This window comes from Haemorhous mexicanus, chromosome 23 (assembly GCF_027477595.1).
Source record: "Haemorhous mexicanus isolate bHaeMex1 chromosome 23, bHaeMex1.pri, whole genome shotgun sequence".
NCBI classification, from domain to species: domain Eukaryota; kingdom Metazoa; phylum Chordata; class Aves; order Passeriformes; family Fringillidae; genus Haemorhous; species Haemorhous mexicanus.
The window spans coordinates 1555174-1572713 of NC_082363.1; the positions used below are offsets into that span (position 1 = coordinate 1555174).

The window sequence follows — 17540 nt, forward strand, 5'->3', positions numbered from 1 at the left end:
TTCACAATATTCCATCAGACAGACAAGACTGGCTCAGTCTGGATTGAAAATCAATGTATTTGTGCTGTTAACATTGTGCCTTGAAGTCTGCAAACAAAAGATGCTTCCTGCAGTGCCTCACTCTGTGCTGAAATACAGAGAGAGCTGATTTCAGTCCTGCTTTTATTCCTGCTAGGTCTCACTCACGTTGAAGCCACAGTCAATGCTTTGGTGGATATTATCCATGGATACTGCACGTGTGAACTGGACTGTATCCATACTGCATCCAAGATCTACATGCAGATGTTACTTTGCCCAGTACGTCACCTTGTTCTTCTCTGCCTCAGCCTCCAATTGCACCAGGGGAGGTTTAGGTTGGGAACATTTCTTTGTAGAAAGGGTGTTCCAGCCTGCCACAGGATGCCTAGAAGTGTAGGTGTGGCACCTGGGGACATGGTTTAGGGGGATTGGCAGTGTTGGGTTTATGGTTGGACTTGATCTCAGAGGGCTTTTTCAACCTAAATGTTTCTATGATTCTATAACAGGGAAAAAATAAAATGTGGGCAGAATGCGAATACATAGTACAGACACAAAATACAGCCAAAACCACCCAGCCAGAAGTGAATGAAGAAGAATTCTCCCTCTCCTTGTGTTCTAGTAATGTTTGTCGTGTGCTCCATGTGGAATTACAAGTGTTGCTTGGTGGGAGGTGACTCGTGTCCTACATGAACCATGACTGATGAGAGTCACAAGTGCATTTTTAGCCATCTTTCCAAATGCTGTGGAAAAGGACTTAGAGCTTAAGGAGTGTAATGATGAACTGTTCACCCTGCAGGACCCAGCAGTAAGCTTTTCCTGCAAGCAAGCTTTGATCAGGGTGCTGAGACCCCGGAACAAGCGGCGACACGTGACCCTGCCATCGTCCCCCCGCAGCAACACCCCCATGGGTATGCCAGGGCATCCCCTGCTTAAACCAGCATGGCCAGAAAGGACAGGAAAATAGAGTGGTCCTGTTATAAACTGAGACTAAAAAAGACTAAAATCAGCCTTTTTCCTTTCTTTTGCTCTCCCTTGCCCACTACTCTCACCTTTTGGTTGATATTTTGGGATTCACAAGGGAGATCTCTCTGAGATAGTCCCCTTCCAGTGACAGGAAAATCTGATCATTTTATCCAGAGAGTAGTAATCTAGAGTTAGTATTTCTATGCATGTTTTCAGGTTCTAATAAATCAGTCACAGATGTATGCAGGTCAAAATTATCTATCCAAGAGAGATTTTTCAGTATTGAAGCAAATTGTAGGTGTCAGGAGTCTCTTGGTAACTGAGGGTAGTTTGGGTTTTTTCGCAGCATTAGCAGCCTGGTTTGGGGTGGGATGAGGAGCTGTGCATTTATGAACTCCTGCTTTGCCACTCAGGAGATAAGGATGATGATGATGATGACGATGCAGAAGACAAGCTGCAGAGTTCTGGGATAGCAAATGGAGAGCACATCCGACAGGAGAGCCAGGAGCAGAGTGAGGTGGATCACGGGGACTTTGAGATGGTGGTGAGTCCAGAGCTTCTCCTTGGAGCCTTTGAAGTGTGCCAGGACTTGAGTTAATTTAGTTCTGATGAACCTGCTTGTAGTGCTCCCTTAGTGGTGGTGGTCTGGAGAAGGCTCTCACTGTGTTTCCTCTCCATAGTCTGAATCCATGGTTCTGGAGACTTCTGAGAACGTGAATAATGGGAATCCTTCTCCTCTGGAGGCTCTCCTGGCTGGAGCAGAGGGATTCCCTCCGATGCTGGATATCCCTCCAGATGCAGATGATGAGACAATGGTGGAGTTGGCTATTGCCCTGAGCCTTCAACAAGATCAGCAAGGTCAGATATGTTCACTGTTGGCAGGCGAAAAGGGGATGGAAACTGGGAAAACTGGGAAAGAAGTGATGCAAAGCTGTTGGTGTCATCACCAGTGAACCAAAGATAGCAGAACTATGAAATGTACAGAAAATGCCAGAGTTAACTTATTCTCTCAAAGAAAGATGCTCATAGGTTGTCCTCTGCTTGCAGGGAGCAGCAGCAGTGCCCTTGGGCTGCAGAGCTTGGGACTGTCCGGCCAAGCTCCCAGCTCCTCCTCTCTGGATGCTGGAACACTCTCGGACACAACAGCATCAGGTAACTGTTCACTGCAAGGCTTCTTCTTCTTCACATTCTGACCTAACTAATGCCTTAAAATTGGTTTGCAAATACGGTTTGGAAGAACCAGTTATTACTATTGGCTTCTTGTATTTTTGAGACTGTACTTACAGCTTTTTCCTGCTTTGATTGACTCACTGTAGACTTCTGAGGAAGTTATTTCCTCTCTTTAAACTAAAATAGACAAAACAAAGCATGTGCTGTATTTCCCTTGCATTTATAAACAACCAGATGTTGTTCTTTAAGTAGCCATGCATGCCTGTGTGTTTGATAGAGAAGTTTTCCTCTTGGGATATCTCCCCTGCATTGCTTTAACTGTCCTGCTGGTCACCCCCCAGCTCCCTTTCCCTTTGTAGCCGTCCCCGAACCCCAAGCCCAATCCCTACAGCCTTTCCCTGGTAGCGAGAGCGTCGTTTGCAGTTGTTCCCAGGCAGTGTTTTTACTTGTAACAGCTCTCTTTATTCTCTTAGCTCCAGCCTCTGACGACGAGGGCAGCACGGCGGCCACGGACGGCTCTACGCTGCGGACATCGCCTGCGGAGCACGGCGGCAGCGTGGGCTCGGAGAGCGGCGGCAGCGCCGTGGACTCGGTGGCCGGGGAGCACAGCGGTGAGTGAGCCTGCTGCACCCCCTGCTGCACCCCCTGCTGCACCCCCTGCTGCACCCCCTGCTGTACCCCCTTCTCCTTCCCTGCTGCACCCCTGCTGCATCCCCTGCTCCCTCCCTGCTGCACCCCCTGCTGCACCCCTGCTGCCACAGCCTTGCCCACCACGGGAGCATGTGGGTGATCCTTGGCACAGAGGGAATCTCAGTTCCCAGTAGCTGCTGCCATCTGTCATTTTGTGGGTTCTGCCCCAGTGACCACAGATGGGATATTGTCTGCTTTTCGTGGTTCTCTGGAAGTGTGGAACCTGCAGCAGATTTTGCTGGGCTGTAATAACAGAATCATTGAATCCCAGAATGATTTGGCTGGGAAGGGACCTTAAAGATCATCCTCTACTAAACCCAAGGCAGGGACACCTTCCACTATCCCAGGTTGCTCCAAGCCCTGTCCAACCTGGCATTGGACATTTCACTTCCAGGGATGGGGCAGCCACGCCTTCTCTGGACAACCTGTGCCAGGGCTTCATCACCCTCTGAGAAAAGAATTTCTTCCTAATATCCCATCTAATCCTGCCCTTGTTCAGCTGAAAGCCACTGCCCCTGGTCCTGTCACTCTCTTCCCCATATAACAATCCCTCTCCCTGCTTTTTATAAGGTCCATAAGTACCCAGTACTCTATAAGGTATTTGAGGCCACAGCAAGGTTTCCCCGGAGCCCTTGCCTCTCAGAATGCCTAAAGCAAGACAGAGACAATTCACTATGCTGCTGGTTGAGTTTGAATGAGATAGGATTAATTACTCTCTTTTTAGTTTGGGACTGATACCCAGGTAAAATAATCAGAGACTCTTATTTAAAAAATTGTCTGAATTTCCACACTGCCCATTCAAGCATTGTCTGACTGAGTTTGAATTACTGCTGTGGGACCAGTTCAGTTTGGGCCACAAAGATGAGGGTGGCAAAGAAAAGATTTGTACAAAAGCATCTTCAGCCTCTCTTGTGGCTTTCAGAAGAGAACCAAAGCCAGCATCTCCTTTGAACCACGATTCATTCCTCAGTGCAGCTCAGCTGTGCTGGTGGATATGAAGCAGGCAGGGTGCTTGTTGAGTTGCTGAGGTTGTGTTTCCCTGTTTCCCTGTCCTTCCCCAGTGTCCGGCCGGAGCAGCGCCTATGGGGACACCACGGCCGAGGGTCACCCGGCAGGGCCGGGCAGCGTCAGCTCCAGCACAGGAGCCATCAGCACCACCACGGGCCAGCAGGAGGGAGAGGGCTCCGAGGGGGAAGGGGAGGCAGAGGGGGACGTCCACACCAGCAACAGGCAAGAGGCTTTGTTTCCTCTCGAGGAAGAACAGCTGTGCTCTGGGGGATGGTTGCAGGGGATGGGGCTGTGGGGCTGCAGTGCCAGGAGTGTGATTTGTGACTGCTGGGTAACCAAAGTGGAAAGTCAGAAACACAGCCTAGAGCAGACTGCCATTGCAAAATCATGGAGTGTCCTGAGGTGGAAGGGACCCACAAATGTCATCCAGTCCAACCCTGGCCCTGCACAGACATCCCAACAATCCCACCCTCTACATCCCAATATTGTCCAAATGCTCCTGGAGCTCTGGCAAGCCTCGGGGCTGTGCCCATTCCCTGGGGAGCCTGGGCAGTGCACCCTCTGTGCAATCATCATGTGGTGTGATAAATACACCCAGTGTGTGTCCCACAAAACTGCTGCCTCTAGGAAGTGATGAAAAAATGCTGCGTGAGTCTAGTTAGCACAGAATCACTGAAATCTTGGGAGCCTGTGAAATTCACTGTTAGGACAAAAGCGTGTGTGAGTGTCCTTTGGGAACACGGGCACTTTTCATTCTGTGGGAGCAGGTGCTCAGTCCGTTCTCCAAGCAGCTGATTCGCAGGAGGTTCCCATGCAGTTGCAATCCCCAGGTGGCCAGGCCTGGGCAGTGTGACTCCATTGTCAGAGGTGCTCTGCATCTTTGACATCGCTCCCCTGTGGAGTCTGAGCAAGTCCTGTCCTCCCTGGGAGGGTTTGATGGCTTAGGGTTTTTGGGGCAGATTGCAGTGCTCTCCTGGAGACCCTGCTCTCTGTGGTGTGTTCTGATTACTGCCTCTGAATCCCCAGGCTGCACATGGTCAGGCTGATGCTGCTGGAGAGGCTGCTGCAGAATCTCCCCCAGCTGAGGAATGTGGGGGGGGTCCGGGCCATCCCTTACATGCAGGTGAGTGAGGAGAGCTCAGAGTTAAGCCCAAATCAAAGAGTTCAATCCCTGATTTCTATTTGCATGTGCTTTTCTCCTTCTTGCCCAGTCACAGTGTGAGTCCATCTGTTGCAAAACATTCCCTACCCTTTGCTGGACTTGTGCCCTTTCTCAGTGTGACTTTACAGCTGACTGAGGAGCCTGAGGGCTCTAATCCTTGAGCTCCACTGTGTTTGGGAAGGTCTTGTGGGTTTATGCTGAATGTTCATATTGGGATGTGAGTCACAGGCTGGATTTGGGAAAGAACACATATAAATCAAGATAAAATCAGTGCTGTTTTATGAAAGATAAATAGTTATCTTGATAATGTGGAACCTGTCCTCTAACAATTCTCTGACTGCTTTTCCCAGGTTATTCTGATGCTCACAACAGACCTAGATGGAGATGATGAGAAAGACAAGGGAGCTTTGGATAATCTTCTGTCCCAGCTGATTGCAGAGCTGGGCATGGACAAAAAGGTAAAGTGCAATGTGGGCTCATGCTCTGAATTTGCTTCTTCTAGACGGGGTTTCTTTCCTTGGAGGAATTGAATGCTTGGGAATCACAGAAACATTGCTGTGTGGATGTGTTCAGGCAGTTTATTCCTTTTGCCACCTTTCATGTAAGATAGAAAATTATATGTGTGGAGCTCCCACTGTTTCCTGGGTCTGACATCCACAAGTGAGCATAAAAATTTGTTTCACTGGAATTAAACTCTGAGAAGAGCCATGATCAGTAAATGCATGATTGACATATGTAGCTTTTCATTTGTGTGGGACTGTTCTCTGGCAGCCAGGCCACTGCCTACCCTTCTGTTGAGGCATTTGTGCTGCTTTTTCAGTCTTACTGCTTGAATTTAAATTAGAAATGCTTCCTGAGGATCAGAGCACTGAACTTGAGAGGCTTGGGGCACTGCTCAGCTCTGGGATTGAGCAAGCAGGATGTGTCTTTTCCTGCAGGATGTGTCCAAGAAAAACGAGCGCTCCCCTGTGAACGAGGTGCACTTGGTGGTGATGAGGCTGCTCAGTGTCTTCATGTCCAGGACCAAGTCAGGATCCAAGACTTCCATTTGTGAGGTACATTCTCCAAATTGCTTTGTCAGGGGATGATCTTCTCCCCCTTTACTCAGCTCTCACAAATCCCCACCTGGAGCACTGCACACAGTTCTGGTCTTCTCAGCACTAGAACTCATGGAATTGTTGGAGCATGTGCAGAGGAGGCCACAGAGGGGACTGGAGCACCTCTGCTATGGAGACAGGCTGGGACAGTTGGGAATGTTCAGCCTGGAGAGGAGAAGGTTGTGTGGGGACACCACAACACCTTCCAGAGTCTGAAGGCGCTACAGGAAAGCCAGAGAGAGACTTTTCATCAGGAGCTGGAGTGACAGGACAAGAGGGAAAGGGTCAGACTGAAAGAGGTGAAATTTAGGTCAGACACTGGGAAGAAATTCTTCCCTGTAAGGGTGGAGATTGCCCAGAGAAGCTGTGGGTTCCCCTGGATCCTTGCACGTGTCCAAGGCTGGGTTGGACAGGGCTTGGAGCAGTGTGGGACAGTAGATGAAGTCCCTGTCTATGGCAGAGGGTGGAATGGGATGAACTTAGACATCTCTTTCAACCCTAACCATTCTGGGATTCCATGATGTGCTTGGGGGGCTTTTGTTCATCAAAAACAAAGCTGCTAACTGAAATAACAGGGGTAAAACTGAAAAATCCTTGAGAGGGCTTTGGAAAAATTTGTAGGGAACCTGTACTGTTACTGAATTCTTGTGGAAAAAGAGTTTTGAAACTAGGGCTGGAAGAAGCAGCCGTGTAAAGACAATTGGATGCTCTTGTTTTGTGCATGGTTCCAGACTGAGCTCAGGGCAGCACATTAATGATGTTACTTAAAACGATCGGGCAGATTTTTCCCTTGCATCTCACCAGTGCTCAAGGGGTTAAAGAGGATTTGTAATGTGATTATTGGAAAGCAATATGCTGCTGTGTCAACGTAAAAGTCGCTAAGAGGATTCCTTAGATATTTGTTGCTAAAAGGTACAGTAATAAGGCATAAAAAGCAGTATGTGTGGTGGGAAGGAGATTAATAAAAAAGCATAGAGGTTAAAAAATTTAGTCTGAACTGCATCAAATTTTAATGAGCTTATGAGCTGTGGGGTTTGTTTGGATTTACAGGGCTGCTTTAATAGTTTTATTTACAGTAGCTTTTTCTCCAGCCTTTGTTACTCACTTGAGCTTCCCACAGAAATCAAAGCTCCTCGTCTTGCAGAATGCAGGTGGAGCAATACCTGGGTGGAGCAGAGCCTATGAGAGGCAGCTGCAACAGGGACTCTTTCTCTACCAGGATTCATGCCCAGCTGGCCAAATCCCAGATAAACAAATAGAAATCCCAACTTAAAAAAACAAAAAAGAAGGGGAAAAAAAGAAGGGAAAAAAGCCCTAGTCGTCTAATCCACAGCAGAGTGGCCTCTGGCACATGTGTCGAGGGGAGATTAGACTTAAGAGGAGATTTTATTTGTTTTCCTTTACTAAGCACTTGTTCAAAAGAGTCTCTGTAAATATTTGAGTTGCTTTTCATAAACACAAAAAAAACCCAAAAAACCCCAACCTCAAACAAACCCCAAACTTAAAAGCTGCCTGCAAAGTTTCATCCAGACCTGCTCTCTTGCCCACACTGTCAGCAGGTGCTCAGGGCTGCCCCAGCTCTCCCCACTGCAGATTCCCAGGTGTGTTCCTGATCCAGCTCCTTCCCTCTGTTCCAGGCTTCCTCCCTGATCTCCAGTGCCACGGCAGCTGCCTTGCTGAGCTCTGGTGCTGTTGATTACTGTCTGCATGTGCTCAAGTCCCTGCTGGAGTACTGGAAGAGCCAGCAGAACGACGAGGAGCCTGTGGCCACCAGCCAGCTGCTGAAGCCTCACACCTCTTCCTCTCCCCCTGACATGAGCCCCTTTTTCCTCCGCCAGTACGTGAAGGTGAGTCCTGCCCTGTGCTGGGAGCTGTGCAGGGCCTGCACTGAGGGGACGCTGCACAGAGCTGGGAAAGCAACCCTGAACAAGGAGTTTGCCCTTAGAAGAGCAGCCAAAGTCCATCTTGGAGCAGAAAGTTACAGCTGGGAGTGCTCTGAGGTCTCACAGGGCAGCCCAGCTGCTCTCCCATCTCTCCCTGCATCCCTTGGTGCACTCCTAACCCAGGAGTTCTGTGGAGCTGTTCCTGGAGGAGCTGTTAATCATCCTGAAGGGAAGCTGCTCCAGCCCATGACTCTCTGTGCTTGGCAGGCAGAATTCCTGAACTTGGTGTGCCAGGGAAGTGGAATGGTTTATGGGAATTTCCACAGTAATTCCCAGGCTTGTTCCACCGCTGTGGTGCCATTGTGCCATGGTTTAGTGTTTGTACAGGTGCAGTGCAAAAAGCCTGATTAAATGTAAGAATGTCTCCTAAGGTGAAGGCTCCTGAGTTGAACTGTTTTATTGCTCCAGACTAGCTTAGTGCATCCTCGCAGCTGCCCTCCAGTTCAAGCCTTGTGCAGGTTCTTATTCATCATTTGGGAACATTCTTTGGGCTGCAAAGGGGCAGAAATCCCTTGTTTTTAAAAAATCGGCAAAAGTACCCTGTCATTCATCATGGCACCACACTGGGTGTGCTCAGAGCCTGAGGGATTTCTCTTGCTGCCAGGGTCATGCTGCAGATGTTTTTGAGGCCTACACTCAGCTCCTGACAGAGATGGTGCTGCGCCTGCCCTACCAGATCAAGAAGATTGCAGACACCAACTCCCGCATCCCCCCGCCCATCTTTGATCACTCCTGGTTCTACTTTTTGTCTGAGGTAAGCAAGAACATGATACACCTACAAGAAAACTCCAATAATGCATTCTTTCATGGGAGAGATGAGCTTTTGCAGAGCTGATCTCAGCTCCACCTTGTATTTTTAATCCCCTTGAAAGAAGGTGAACTGTTGCCTTTTTGCATTCCTGTTGAACAGGAATCCGTAGGAAAACACACATGAAAAATGAGGTTGCTGTTATTTCTTGAAACTCAGTGGTTGCTGCCACAAAGCTTAGGGAGCAAACCTGCTGTGAGATGGAAAAAATGTAACATCACGCTCAGCTGTTGGTACTTGGGCCTTTAAAAAGAAATCTGGAAGATATTTGATGTTTGTCCTCTCAGTTTGCTTCCTACTTTACATAACAAGTTATCTTACATTTGCACAAGTATGAGTTAGGATTTCTTAATGAGCCTTGGTTGGGTGTTTATTTGAGGTTGGAGATGACAGGGGATGGTTTCCAGCAAGTGGTGCAGTGCTGCTGTGCAGTGTCTATTCTGCCTGGGACTTACAGGATTTAAAGCTGGGTGAAGGTATCTCCCATCTGTTTACTTTTTGGAAGAAAACACTCATTTCTGGTGGCCAGCATGGCCCTGGCGAGCTCACTCTGCCCTGGCTTCCCCCCGCAGTACCTGATGATCCAGCAGACGCCGTTCGTGCGCCGCCAGGTGCGCAAGCTGCTGCTGTTCATCTGCGGCTCCAAGGACAAGTACCGGCAGCTGCGGGACCTGCACACGCTGGACTCGCACGTGCGGGGCATCAAGAAGCTCCTGGAGGAGCAGGGCATCTTCCTGAGGGCCAGCGTGGTGACAGCCAGCTCAGGCTCTGCCCTGCAGTACGACACCCTGATCTCCCTGGTGAGGGCAGGAGCAGGGAAAGGGCCTCGGAGCGGTGTTGGTGTGACAGGAGTGCTGATGTGCTCTTTGATCCCATCCCTTTGTGCCTGCAGATGGAACATTTGAAGGCTTGTGCAGAGATTGCCACGCAGAGAACAGTGAACTGGCAGAAATTCTGCATCAAGGATGACTGTGAGTTCTGTCTCACAGGGTTTGGGGGAGCAGTGGTGTCGTGGTTGGGGTTGAGGTGGCTCGGATGGGGAAGCTCAGCCCAGATTAGGGTTTTGATAGGACTGAACTGTTTTCAGTACTAATTATCCCAGTGCCCTAATTGCATCTGGTCCTTGGCTAAAGAGCAAAATGTGGTGTAATGGATAACTTAGAGGAACAGGAGATCTGTGTTCTCTTGCTTGTGCTGCCATTGTCCCAGAGAGTAATTTGGGATGAGCCACTGTACCTGGTGTACCCCAGTGTAGGGCTTCTATGGTCCAGGGACAGGACAGTTCTGGGAGTTTGGTTCTTGTGTACAAAGGCTTTGGTTTAGACTGGGGTTTTTTTTTGTTGTTGTTGTTTCTTTCTTTTCTTTTTAAATTCAGGCTTTAGTGGCATGGAGCTGTGTCAGGGCAGGGTTAGGTTAAATATCAGGGAAAGGTTCTTCCCCCAGGGGGTGCTGGGCACTGCCCAGGCTCCCCAGGGAGTGGGCACAGCCCTGAGGCTGCCAGAGCAGCATTTGGACAACGCTGCCAGGGATGCCCAGGGTGGGATTGTTGGGGTGTCTGTGCAGGACGTGGGTTGGATTCAATCCCTGTGGGCCTTTTCCAGCTCAGGATATTCCATGATTGTGTGATTCAAACATTTTCCCCTTTCCTCCACAGCGGTTCTCTATTTCCTGCTCCAAGTCAGCTTCCTGGTAGACGAAGGAGTGTCCCCAGTTCTCCTGCAGCTGTTGTCTTGTGCTCTGTGTGGCAGCAAAGTGCTGTCTGTGGCTTCATCCTCTGGAGCTTCCAGCACCTCTTCCACCTCTGCTCCTGCAGCATCAGGCTCCGGGCAGGCGGCAGCGCAGAGCAAATCCTCCACCAAAAAGAGCAAGAAGGAGGAAAAGGAGAAGGAGCGAGAGGGTGAGGGGCAGCTGGGCCCTGTCCTGTGGTTTTAGGGAGCAAGTCTGCTCCTCACAGCCTTTCTTACTCTGTTCAGAAAGAACTGGATGATAAATCCTGCTGTTAGGAAAGGGTCATGTCTCGTGGCAAGGACAGCAACAGCCACAATCAGGAGAGAGGAGCAGTTTTCCCATGTGTAGATGGGACTAGGGTGAAGCAGTGTGTCCTAAGAGTGGCGCTGAAGCCACGTGCTGAGGACATCCCAAACCCACTGTGTTTATTGCCTTGAGTGGGTTTGAAGTTGTCTAATGGTGTTACCTAATCTAGTGATGAAGCAGCTTCCACTTAACTTGCCTGTCCTGGGTTGTAGGAGGCTGAAAGGCTCACGAGGATTAAAACAAATCCTGGGGATGCACACCCAGTTAGCTGTGCTCTGCAGTGATTGTGTTCAGACTTGTTTCCTCTGGCTGCCTTGGAAGCTCTGCTGGAGCCAGGGCTGCTGCTTAATGAATATCCACAGTCCTGGGAAAGTAATTAAGCTTCCCTATAAAAGTCACGGGCATAAATTCTCTCTTGGCTTTTCTTCAAGGAGCCGCTTTGGCTTTCACCATCAGATGGTTCTCTGTGAGTCTTTTCATTGCCTCATGGTCAGGCCTTTTTTTTTTTTATCAGGATGTGTAGCACATTTCTCACGTCCTCACTGGCAAGTTTTCCTGCAGTTTTTTTCCTGTAAACCAGGAGTGCTGGGTTATATTTCTGAAAAAGACAGGAATATTAAACTTTCTTGTTACCTGAAACATAATAATTTGTCCCCATTATCCTGACTTTTTGAAATAGGAGAGTGGCCTGCTTGTGAGGTGCTGCATTTATCTTCTCCCTAAAGCCTTCCTGTGTCCCCAGGTGAGGGTTCAGGCAGCCAGGAGGACCAGCTGTGCACGGCCCTGGTGAACCAGCTGAATAAGTTTGCTGACAAGGAGACCCTCATCCAGTTCCTGCGCTGCTTCCTGCTGGAATCCAACTCCTCCTCAGTGAGGTGGCAGGCCCACTGCCTGGCCCTGCACATCTACAGGTGAGCCTGGGGCTGGCTCAGAGCCAGAGCCTCTCTCTGGAGGACCCTGGAGCCTGCAGGTGTTGGGCCCCTCTGGAATTGCCCTCGTGGTTTGCAGTTACTGGGGCTGGAGGTGGAAGTTGTGACTTACCCGTGATCAATCTCAGTTGTCACCTGCAAGGAGCACTTTATTTCTGCCTGCAAAATCCGACTCCTCTCATGACCAGGAGCAGGTATTTGTGGGCAAAGTGAATTTCTGAGGCAGATCCAGACTCCCACCATGAAAAGTTGGGAGCTGTGGGAGGAAAGGAGTGCTTTAGAGGGCTGGAGTCCTTCAGAGGTCCGTTCAGTTGTTCTGGACAGCTGCTTTTGTTTTGGAGTGCTGGAAAACAGATGGGTTCAAGTGATGGTGGGATTTAGCTCTGTGAACTCTGCAAGATGATGCTTTCCCACTTTTGTGGACTGGAGCTTATGTTCTCCTTCTGCACAAGAGCCCTAATTGTCTCTAATGTGCCCAACAGGAACTCCAACAAGTCCCAGCAGGAGTTACTGCTGGATCTCATGTGGTCCATCTGGCCAGAGCTCCCAGCCTATGGAAGAAAGGCTGCCCAGTTTGTAGATCTCCTGGGATATTTCTCCCTGAAAACACAACAGACTGAGAAAAAGGTACAGTGACTCTCCAGAAGGGAGGTACAGCATCCCAGGTGCTCATTTTTGATACAGATGGCACAGATTTTCTGGGGGAAATTTTTCATGTTATTAGAACTTTAATGTTAAAAAAAAAGCAGAATCCTAAAGAATTTGGAAGTGTGGGTTTTTGTTTTATTGTTTTGGGGGTGAAATTGTGCTGGTGAGTTTTTTATTTATTGAGAAAAATATCTCTTTCCCACAGGAGGCTTTTGTGGATCTGGCAGCTCCAATTTATAGGTTTTTGATATTGCAACTCCTAGAAATCTTTTGTAACCATAATTTTTGAACAAAGGAAGTTGTGGCCTCTTTTAGAGTATCGGTGGGATTGAGAACAAAATAATTTAGACCCATTGGTACTTGCATGAGTGTGTTTAAAGTGGGGAATGCTGTACAAATCTTGGCAGGTACTTGCAGGGGTTGACTGACAAACAGCACTTACTGTGTAAATCTCAAATTTCAAGATCAATTACAGTCCTGGGTAATGATTTAAATACAAAAATTCCTGTGGGTGTGGTGTGTACTTCTTTTGGGGCACCTGGAACACCACAAGATGAGGATATTTGTGTCTGTGTAGCAATAAAAGCATTGTTTTGAAGGCTGTCTTTGCCTGGTTTTATTTCAGCTGAAGGAATATTCCCAAAAGGCCGTGGAGATCCTCCGGACTCAAAACCACATTCTCACCAACCACCCCAACTCCAACATCTACAAGTGAGTCACTTTGCCTTTGATCCATGTCTCTGGAGGGCTTTCCAGCTGAGCTCCATCCATGGGGAGTACCCAGGGAAGGTGGTGGGGATGGGCCCTGCTGAGGTTCTGCTCCTGCTGGGCTTGGGGGAGCAGCAGAATCCTTTCTGCCAGATGCAAAGCTGACATTGTGCCCTACAGCAGAGCTTGGCTTGAGCTTTTCTGCTTTCACTGTCAGTAAATGTTATGAAATCTTAGGCCCAGCTGGAGAAGAGAGATTTGCAGTTTTGAGTGTTACGTTCGTGGTCCCACCTTGTCCATTGATAATTTCAACAAAAATGCTTAGTTAAAAGCTGTTATTTCCAGTGTGATTTACATTGTAACAGTTCTGTTACACACGGGGACTGGGAAATGGGGAAATTAAAGTGATTCTGGTTGAATGGCCTGGGTTTAAAGCAGCAAATACCCAGGTCCATGGTGTGAGTGTTGCTCCCTCATTCCAGCACATTGTCTGGGCTTGTGGAATTTGATGGCTACTACCTGGAGAGTGATCCTTGTCTTGTCTGCAACAACCCCGAGGTGCCTTTCTGTGTAAGTAACCCTGGAATCACACAGCCATGGACTGTCCTGAGTTGGAAAGGGCCCACAAGGATCAAATCCAGCCCCTGGCTCTGCACAGACTCCCCAACAATCCCACCCTGGGCATCCCTGGCAGCGCTGTCCAAACGCTCCTGGAGCTCTGGCAGCCTCAGGGCTGTGCCCATTCCCTGGGGAGCCTGGGCAGTGCCCAGCACCCTCTGGGGGAAGAGCCTTTCCTGATCTCCAGCCTGACCCTCCCTTGGCACAGCTCCAGCTGCTCTGCATGATCCCAGCACTAACTGCAGTTATTAAATCCTTTCCAGTGGTGGAGATCCCAGCCCTTTCCAGGTGTGGTTTCCTGTGCCCCTGAGGTTTTGGGGTGCCCTCAGACAGGCAGTGTGCCCTTGGTTTGTCTCTCCAGTACATCAGGGATCCCAGCCCTTTCCAGGTGTGGTTTCCTGTGCCCCTGAGGTTTTGGGGTGCCCTCAGACAGGCAGTGTGCCCTTGGTTTGTCTCTCCAGTACATCAGGGATCCCAGCCCTTTCGAGGTGTGGTTTCCTGTGCCCCTGAGGTTTTGGGGTGCCCTCAGACAGGCAGTGTGCCCTTGGTTTGTCTCCCCAGTACATCAGGGATCCCAGCCCTTTCCAGGTGTGGTTTCCTGTGCCCCTGAGGTTTTGGGGTGCCCTCAGATAGGCAGTGTGCCCTTGGTTTGTCTCCCCAGTACATCAGGGATCCCAGCCCTTTCCAGGTGTGGTTTCCTGTGCCCCTGAGGTTTTGGGGTGCCCTCAGACAGGCAGTGTGCCCTTGGTTTGTCTCCCCAGTACATCAAGCTCTCATCCATCAAAGTGGACACGCGCTACACGACCACGCAGCAGGTGGTGAAGCTCATTGGCAGCCACACCATCAGCAAGGTGACAGTGAAGATTGGGGACCTGAAACGAACCAAGATGGTGAGAACCATCAACCTCTACTACAACAACAGGACTGTGCAGGCCATCGTGGAGCTGAAGAACAAGTAGGTTCATCAAGTTTTGTGTGCGGTCTCTGAATCAGATTCGTTCCCGTGGCTTCTTCTTTTTCCCCAAGGTTCCTCCTTAGACTATTACTCATCACTCTCAGCCCACATTGGGTGGGATCGTTCTGAATCCCCTACAATTGTTGAAGCAAAGATCCAGGTTTCCTCTGAAGCTTGAAGAATGTCTATAAAATTTGTGGATTTCAGTTTTGTCCAGGCTCGCTTTTAAGCACCTGACTGAATTGTGTGGGAACCAGCAGTAATACTGAGAGCACTTCATGGGTAGTTTGACTCCAAAAGGGATTTGGACTTTGCAGGATGTCCAGGAGTGCTGAAAGCATTAACATTGTTTGTTTGAAGCCATAGAGTAGAATTAAAATTAGAAGTTGGATGGTCTCACTCTCAGCTCTGTTTTACCTACTAGAAATGGCTCCTTTTCAACACACTGCTCAGTCTGGAGCCAGTCCTGCTTATGTGCTTCCCCTTCTTACTTCTTGAGATGTTCTCACCAGAATCAGATCTCTCTGGCTTAGGGATTAATCTGTGCCTGCCGCTTATTGCTTATTTGAAGTCTTAATCCTCTGTGACATCACAAGTGGCTGCTGTGGAGAGGATTATGATGTCACAAAGAGAGGATTCTGACTTCAGGTTGAGAATAAGCAGTGGGAGCAGATGAGATCTTTAAGAAATAAATATCCTGTTTTCATGCAAATGTCCTTACTAATAAAAAAATGGAGGTGAAAATCCCTAGAAAATGTCTGTAGAATTAAAGTTTTTCCATGAGGCATCAACAGCTCTTTAATCCCAAACAGTCTCTCTCTATGAAGAGGATAAAGGCTTAAAATGTATTTCTGGCTACATATCATGTCAATACAGAAGCTAAGGAAACGAATCCTAGAACTGCTCTCCATTCATCCCAGTTAAAGGAGATTTGGAGCCGAGACGGTTGCATTTGGCTTTTCCTCACACGTGGGTGGGGAGGGAACCTCCCTCTGGAAAACTTTCCTTTCCTTTCCTTTCTCTTCCTTTCTTTTGCTTTCCTTTGCTTCCCTTCCCGTCCCTCCTCCAGGCCGGCGCGCTGGCACAAGGCCAAGAAGGTGCAGCTGACGCCGGGGCAGACGGAGGTGAAGATCGATCTGCCCCTGCCCATCGTGGCCTCCAACCTGATGATCGAGTTCGCCGACTTCTACGAGAACTACCAGGCGTCCACCGAGACCCTGCAGTGCCCGCGCTGCAGCGCCTCCGTGCCTGCCAACCCCGGCGTGTGCGGCAACTGCGGCGAGAACGTCTACCAGTGCCACAAGTGCAGGTCTGTGTGTCACTGTGTGTGTGCCCAGAGTCACTGTGTGTGTGCCCAGAGTCACTGTGTGTGCCCCCAGAACGTCTACCAGTGCCACAAGTGCAGGTCTGTGTGTCACTGTGTGTGCCCAGAGTCACTGTGTGTGCCCCCAGAACGTCTACCAGTGCCACAAGTGCAGGTCAGGGTCACTGTGTGTGCCCAGAGTCACTGTGTGTGTGCCCAGAGTCACTGTGTGTGCCCCCAGAACATCTACCAGTGCCACAAGTGCAGGTCAGGGTCACTGTGTGTGCCCAGAGTCACTGTGTGTGCCCCCAGAACGTCTACCAGTGCCACAAGTGCAGGTCAGGGTCACTGTGTGTGCCCAGAGTCACTGTGTGTGCCCCCAGAATGTCTGCCAGTGCCACAAGTGCAGGTCTGTGTGTCACTGTGTGTGCCCAGAGTCACTGTGTGTGCCCAGAGTCACTGTGTGTGCCCAGAGTCACTGTGTGTGCCCCCAGAACGTCTACCAGTGCCACAAGTGCAGGTCTGTGTGTCACTGAGTGTGCCCAGAGTCACTGAGTGTGTCCAGAGTCACTGTGTGTGCCCCAGAACATCTACCAGTGCCACAAGTGCAGGTCTGTGTGTCACTGAGTGTGTCCAGAGTCACTGTGAGTGCCCCAGAACATCTACCAGTGCCACAAGTGCAGGTCTGTGTGTCACTGTGTGTGCCCAGAGTCACTGTGTGTGCCCCCAGAACGTCTAGCAGTGCCACAAGTGCAGGTCAGGGTCCCTGAGTATCACTGTGTGTGTCTCCAGGGTCACTGTGTGTGCTCAGAGTTACTGTGTGTCCCCCCGGAGTCACTGTGTGTGCCCCCAGAGTCACTGTCTGTGCCCCCAGAACGTCCACCAGTGCCACAAATGCAAGTCAGGGTGTCCCCAGTGTCCCCAGAGTCACTGTGTGTGCCTCCAGAGCATATACCAGTGCCACAAGTGCAGGTCAGGGTCACTGAGTGTCACTGTGTCACTATGCCCAGTGTCCCCACAGTCACTGTGTGTGCCCAGAGTCACTGTGTGTGCCCCCAGAATGTCTACCAGTGCCCCAAGTGCAGGTCTGTGGGTGTCACTGTGTGCCCCCAGAATGTCTACCAGTGCCCCAAGTGCAGGTCTGTGGGTGTCACTGTGTGTCCCCAGAGTGTGTAGCAGTGCCCCAGGTGCAGGTGTGAGTGTCCCCCAGAGCCCTCCCTGGTGCCCCACACCCCCTGCCATGTAAATCCCCCATTCTGGTTAATACAAGCACACAATCAAATTAGTGGGGAAGTATAAAACAGGCTTACAGGGATTTAATGTAATGCAGGCTAACAAAGGGAGCCTGGGAGCACAATTCTCAGCCAGCCGAAGTTTCACATCCAGCCCTCGAAGTTCACACCACAGAATTCCCGGGAGCAGGTTATTTTTGGCCTGCCTGGGCTGGAGGCTGGAGTTCAGCTGGGGGATTGCAGGGCCTCCCCCA

At 49.9% G+C, this 17540-nt stretch overlaps 1 protein-coding gene across 5 annotated transcripts in view; it reads left to right on the forward strand.

Annotated features, from left to right (window-relative positions):
* The window catches only part of UBR4 (ubiquitin protein ligase E3 component n-recognin 4), an 85398-nt gene that overhangs the window by 36723 nt on the left and 31135 nt on the right, over window positions 1–17540 (forward strand). For 2 of the 5 annotated variants that reach the window (XM_059866850.1, XM_059866853.1), the window contains 21 exons: window positions 176–297; window positions 815–926; window positions 1395–1525; window positions 1662–1839; window positions 2029–2133; window positions 2607–2762; window positions 3903–4071; window positions 4876–4972; window positions 5362–5469; window positions 5950–6066; window positions 7746–7955; window positions 8656–8805; window positions 9432–9659; window positions 9752–9830; window positions 10514–10756; window positions 11636–11804; window positions 12305–12449; window positions 13096–13181; window positions 13661–13748; window positions 14558–14751; window positions 15821–16060. In XM_059866850.1, coding sequence (XP_059722833.1) covers window positions 176–297; window positions 815–926; window positions 1395–1525; window positions 1662–1839; window positions 2029–2133; window positions 2607–2762; window positions 3903–4071; window positions 4876–4972; window positions 5362–5469; window positions 5950–6066; window positions 7746–7955; window positions 8656–8805; window positions 9432–9659; window positions 9752–9830; window positions 10514–10756; window positions 11636–11804; window positions 12305–12449; window positions 13096–13181; window positions 13661–13748; window positions 14558–14751; window positions 15821–16060 — 3127 coding nt within the window. The remainder of the gene's footprint in view (window positions 1–175; window positions 298–814; window positions 927–1394; window positions 1526–1661; window positions 1840–2028; window positions 2134–2606; window positions 2763–3902; window positions 4072–4875; window positions 4973–5361; window positions 5470–5949; window positions 6067–7745; window positions 7956–8655; window positions 8806–9431; window positions 9660–9751; window positions 9831–10513; window positions 10757–11635; window positions 11805–12304; window positions 12450–13095; window positions 13182–13660; window positions 13749–14557; window positions 14752–15820; window positions 16061–17540) is intronic. The other 3 variants (XM_059866851.1, XM_059866854.1, XM_059866852.1) reach the window with 2 other exon arrangements.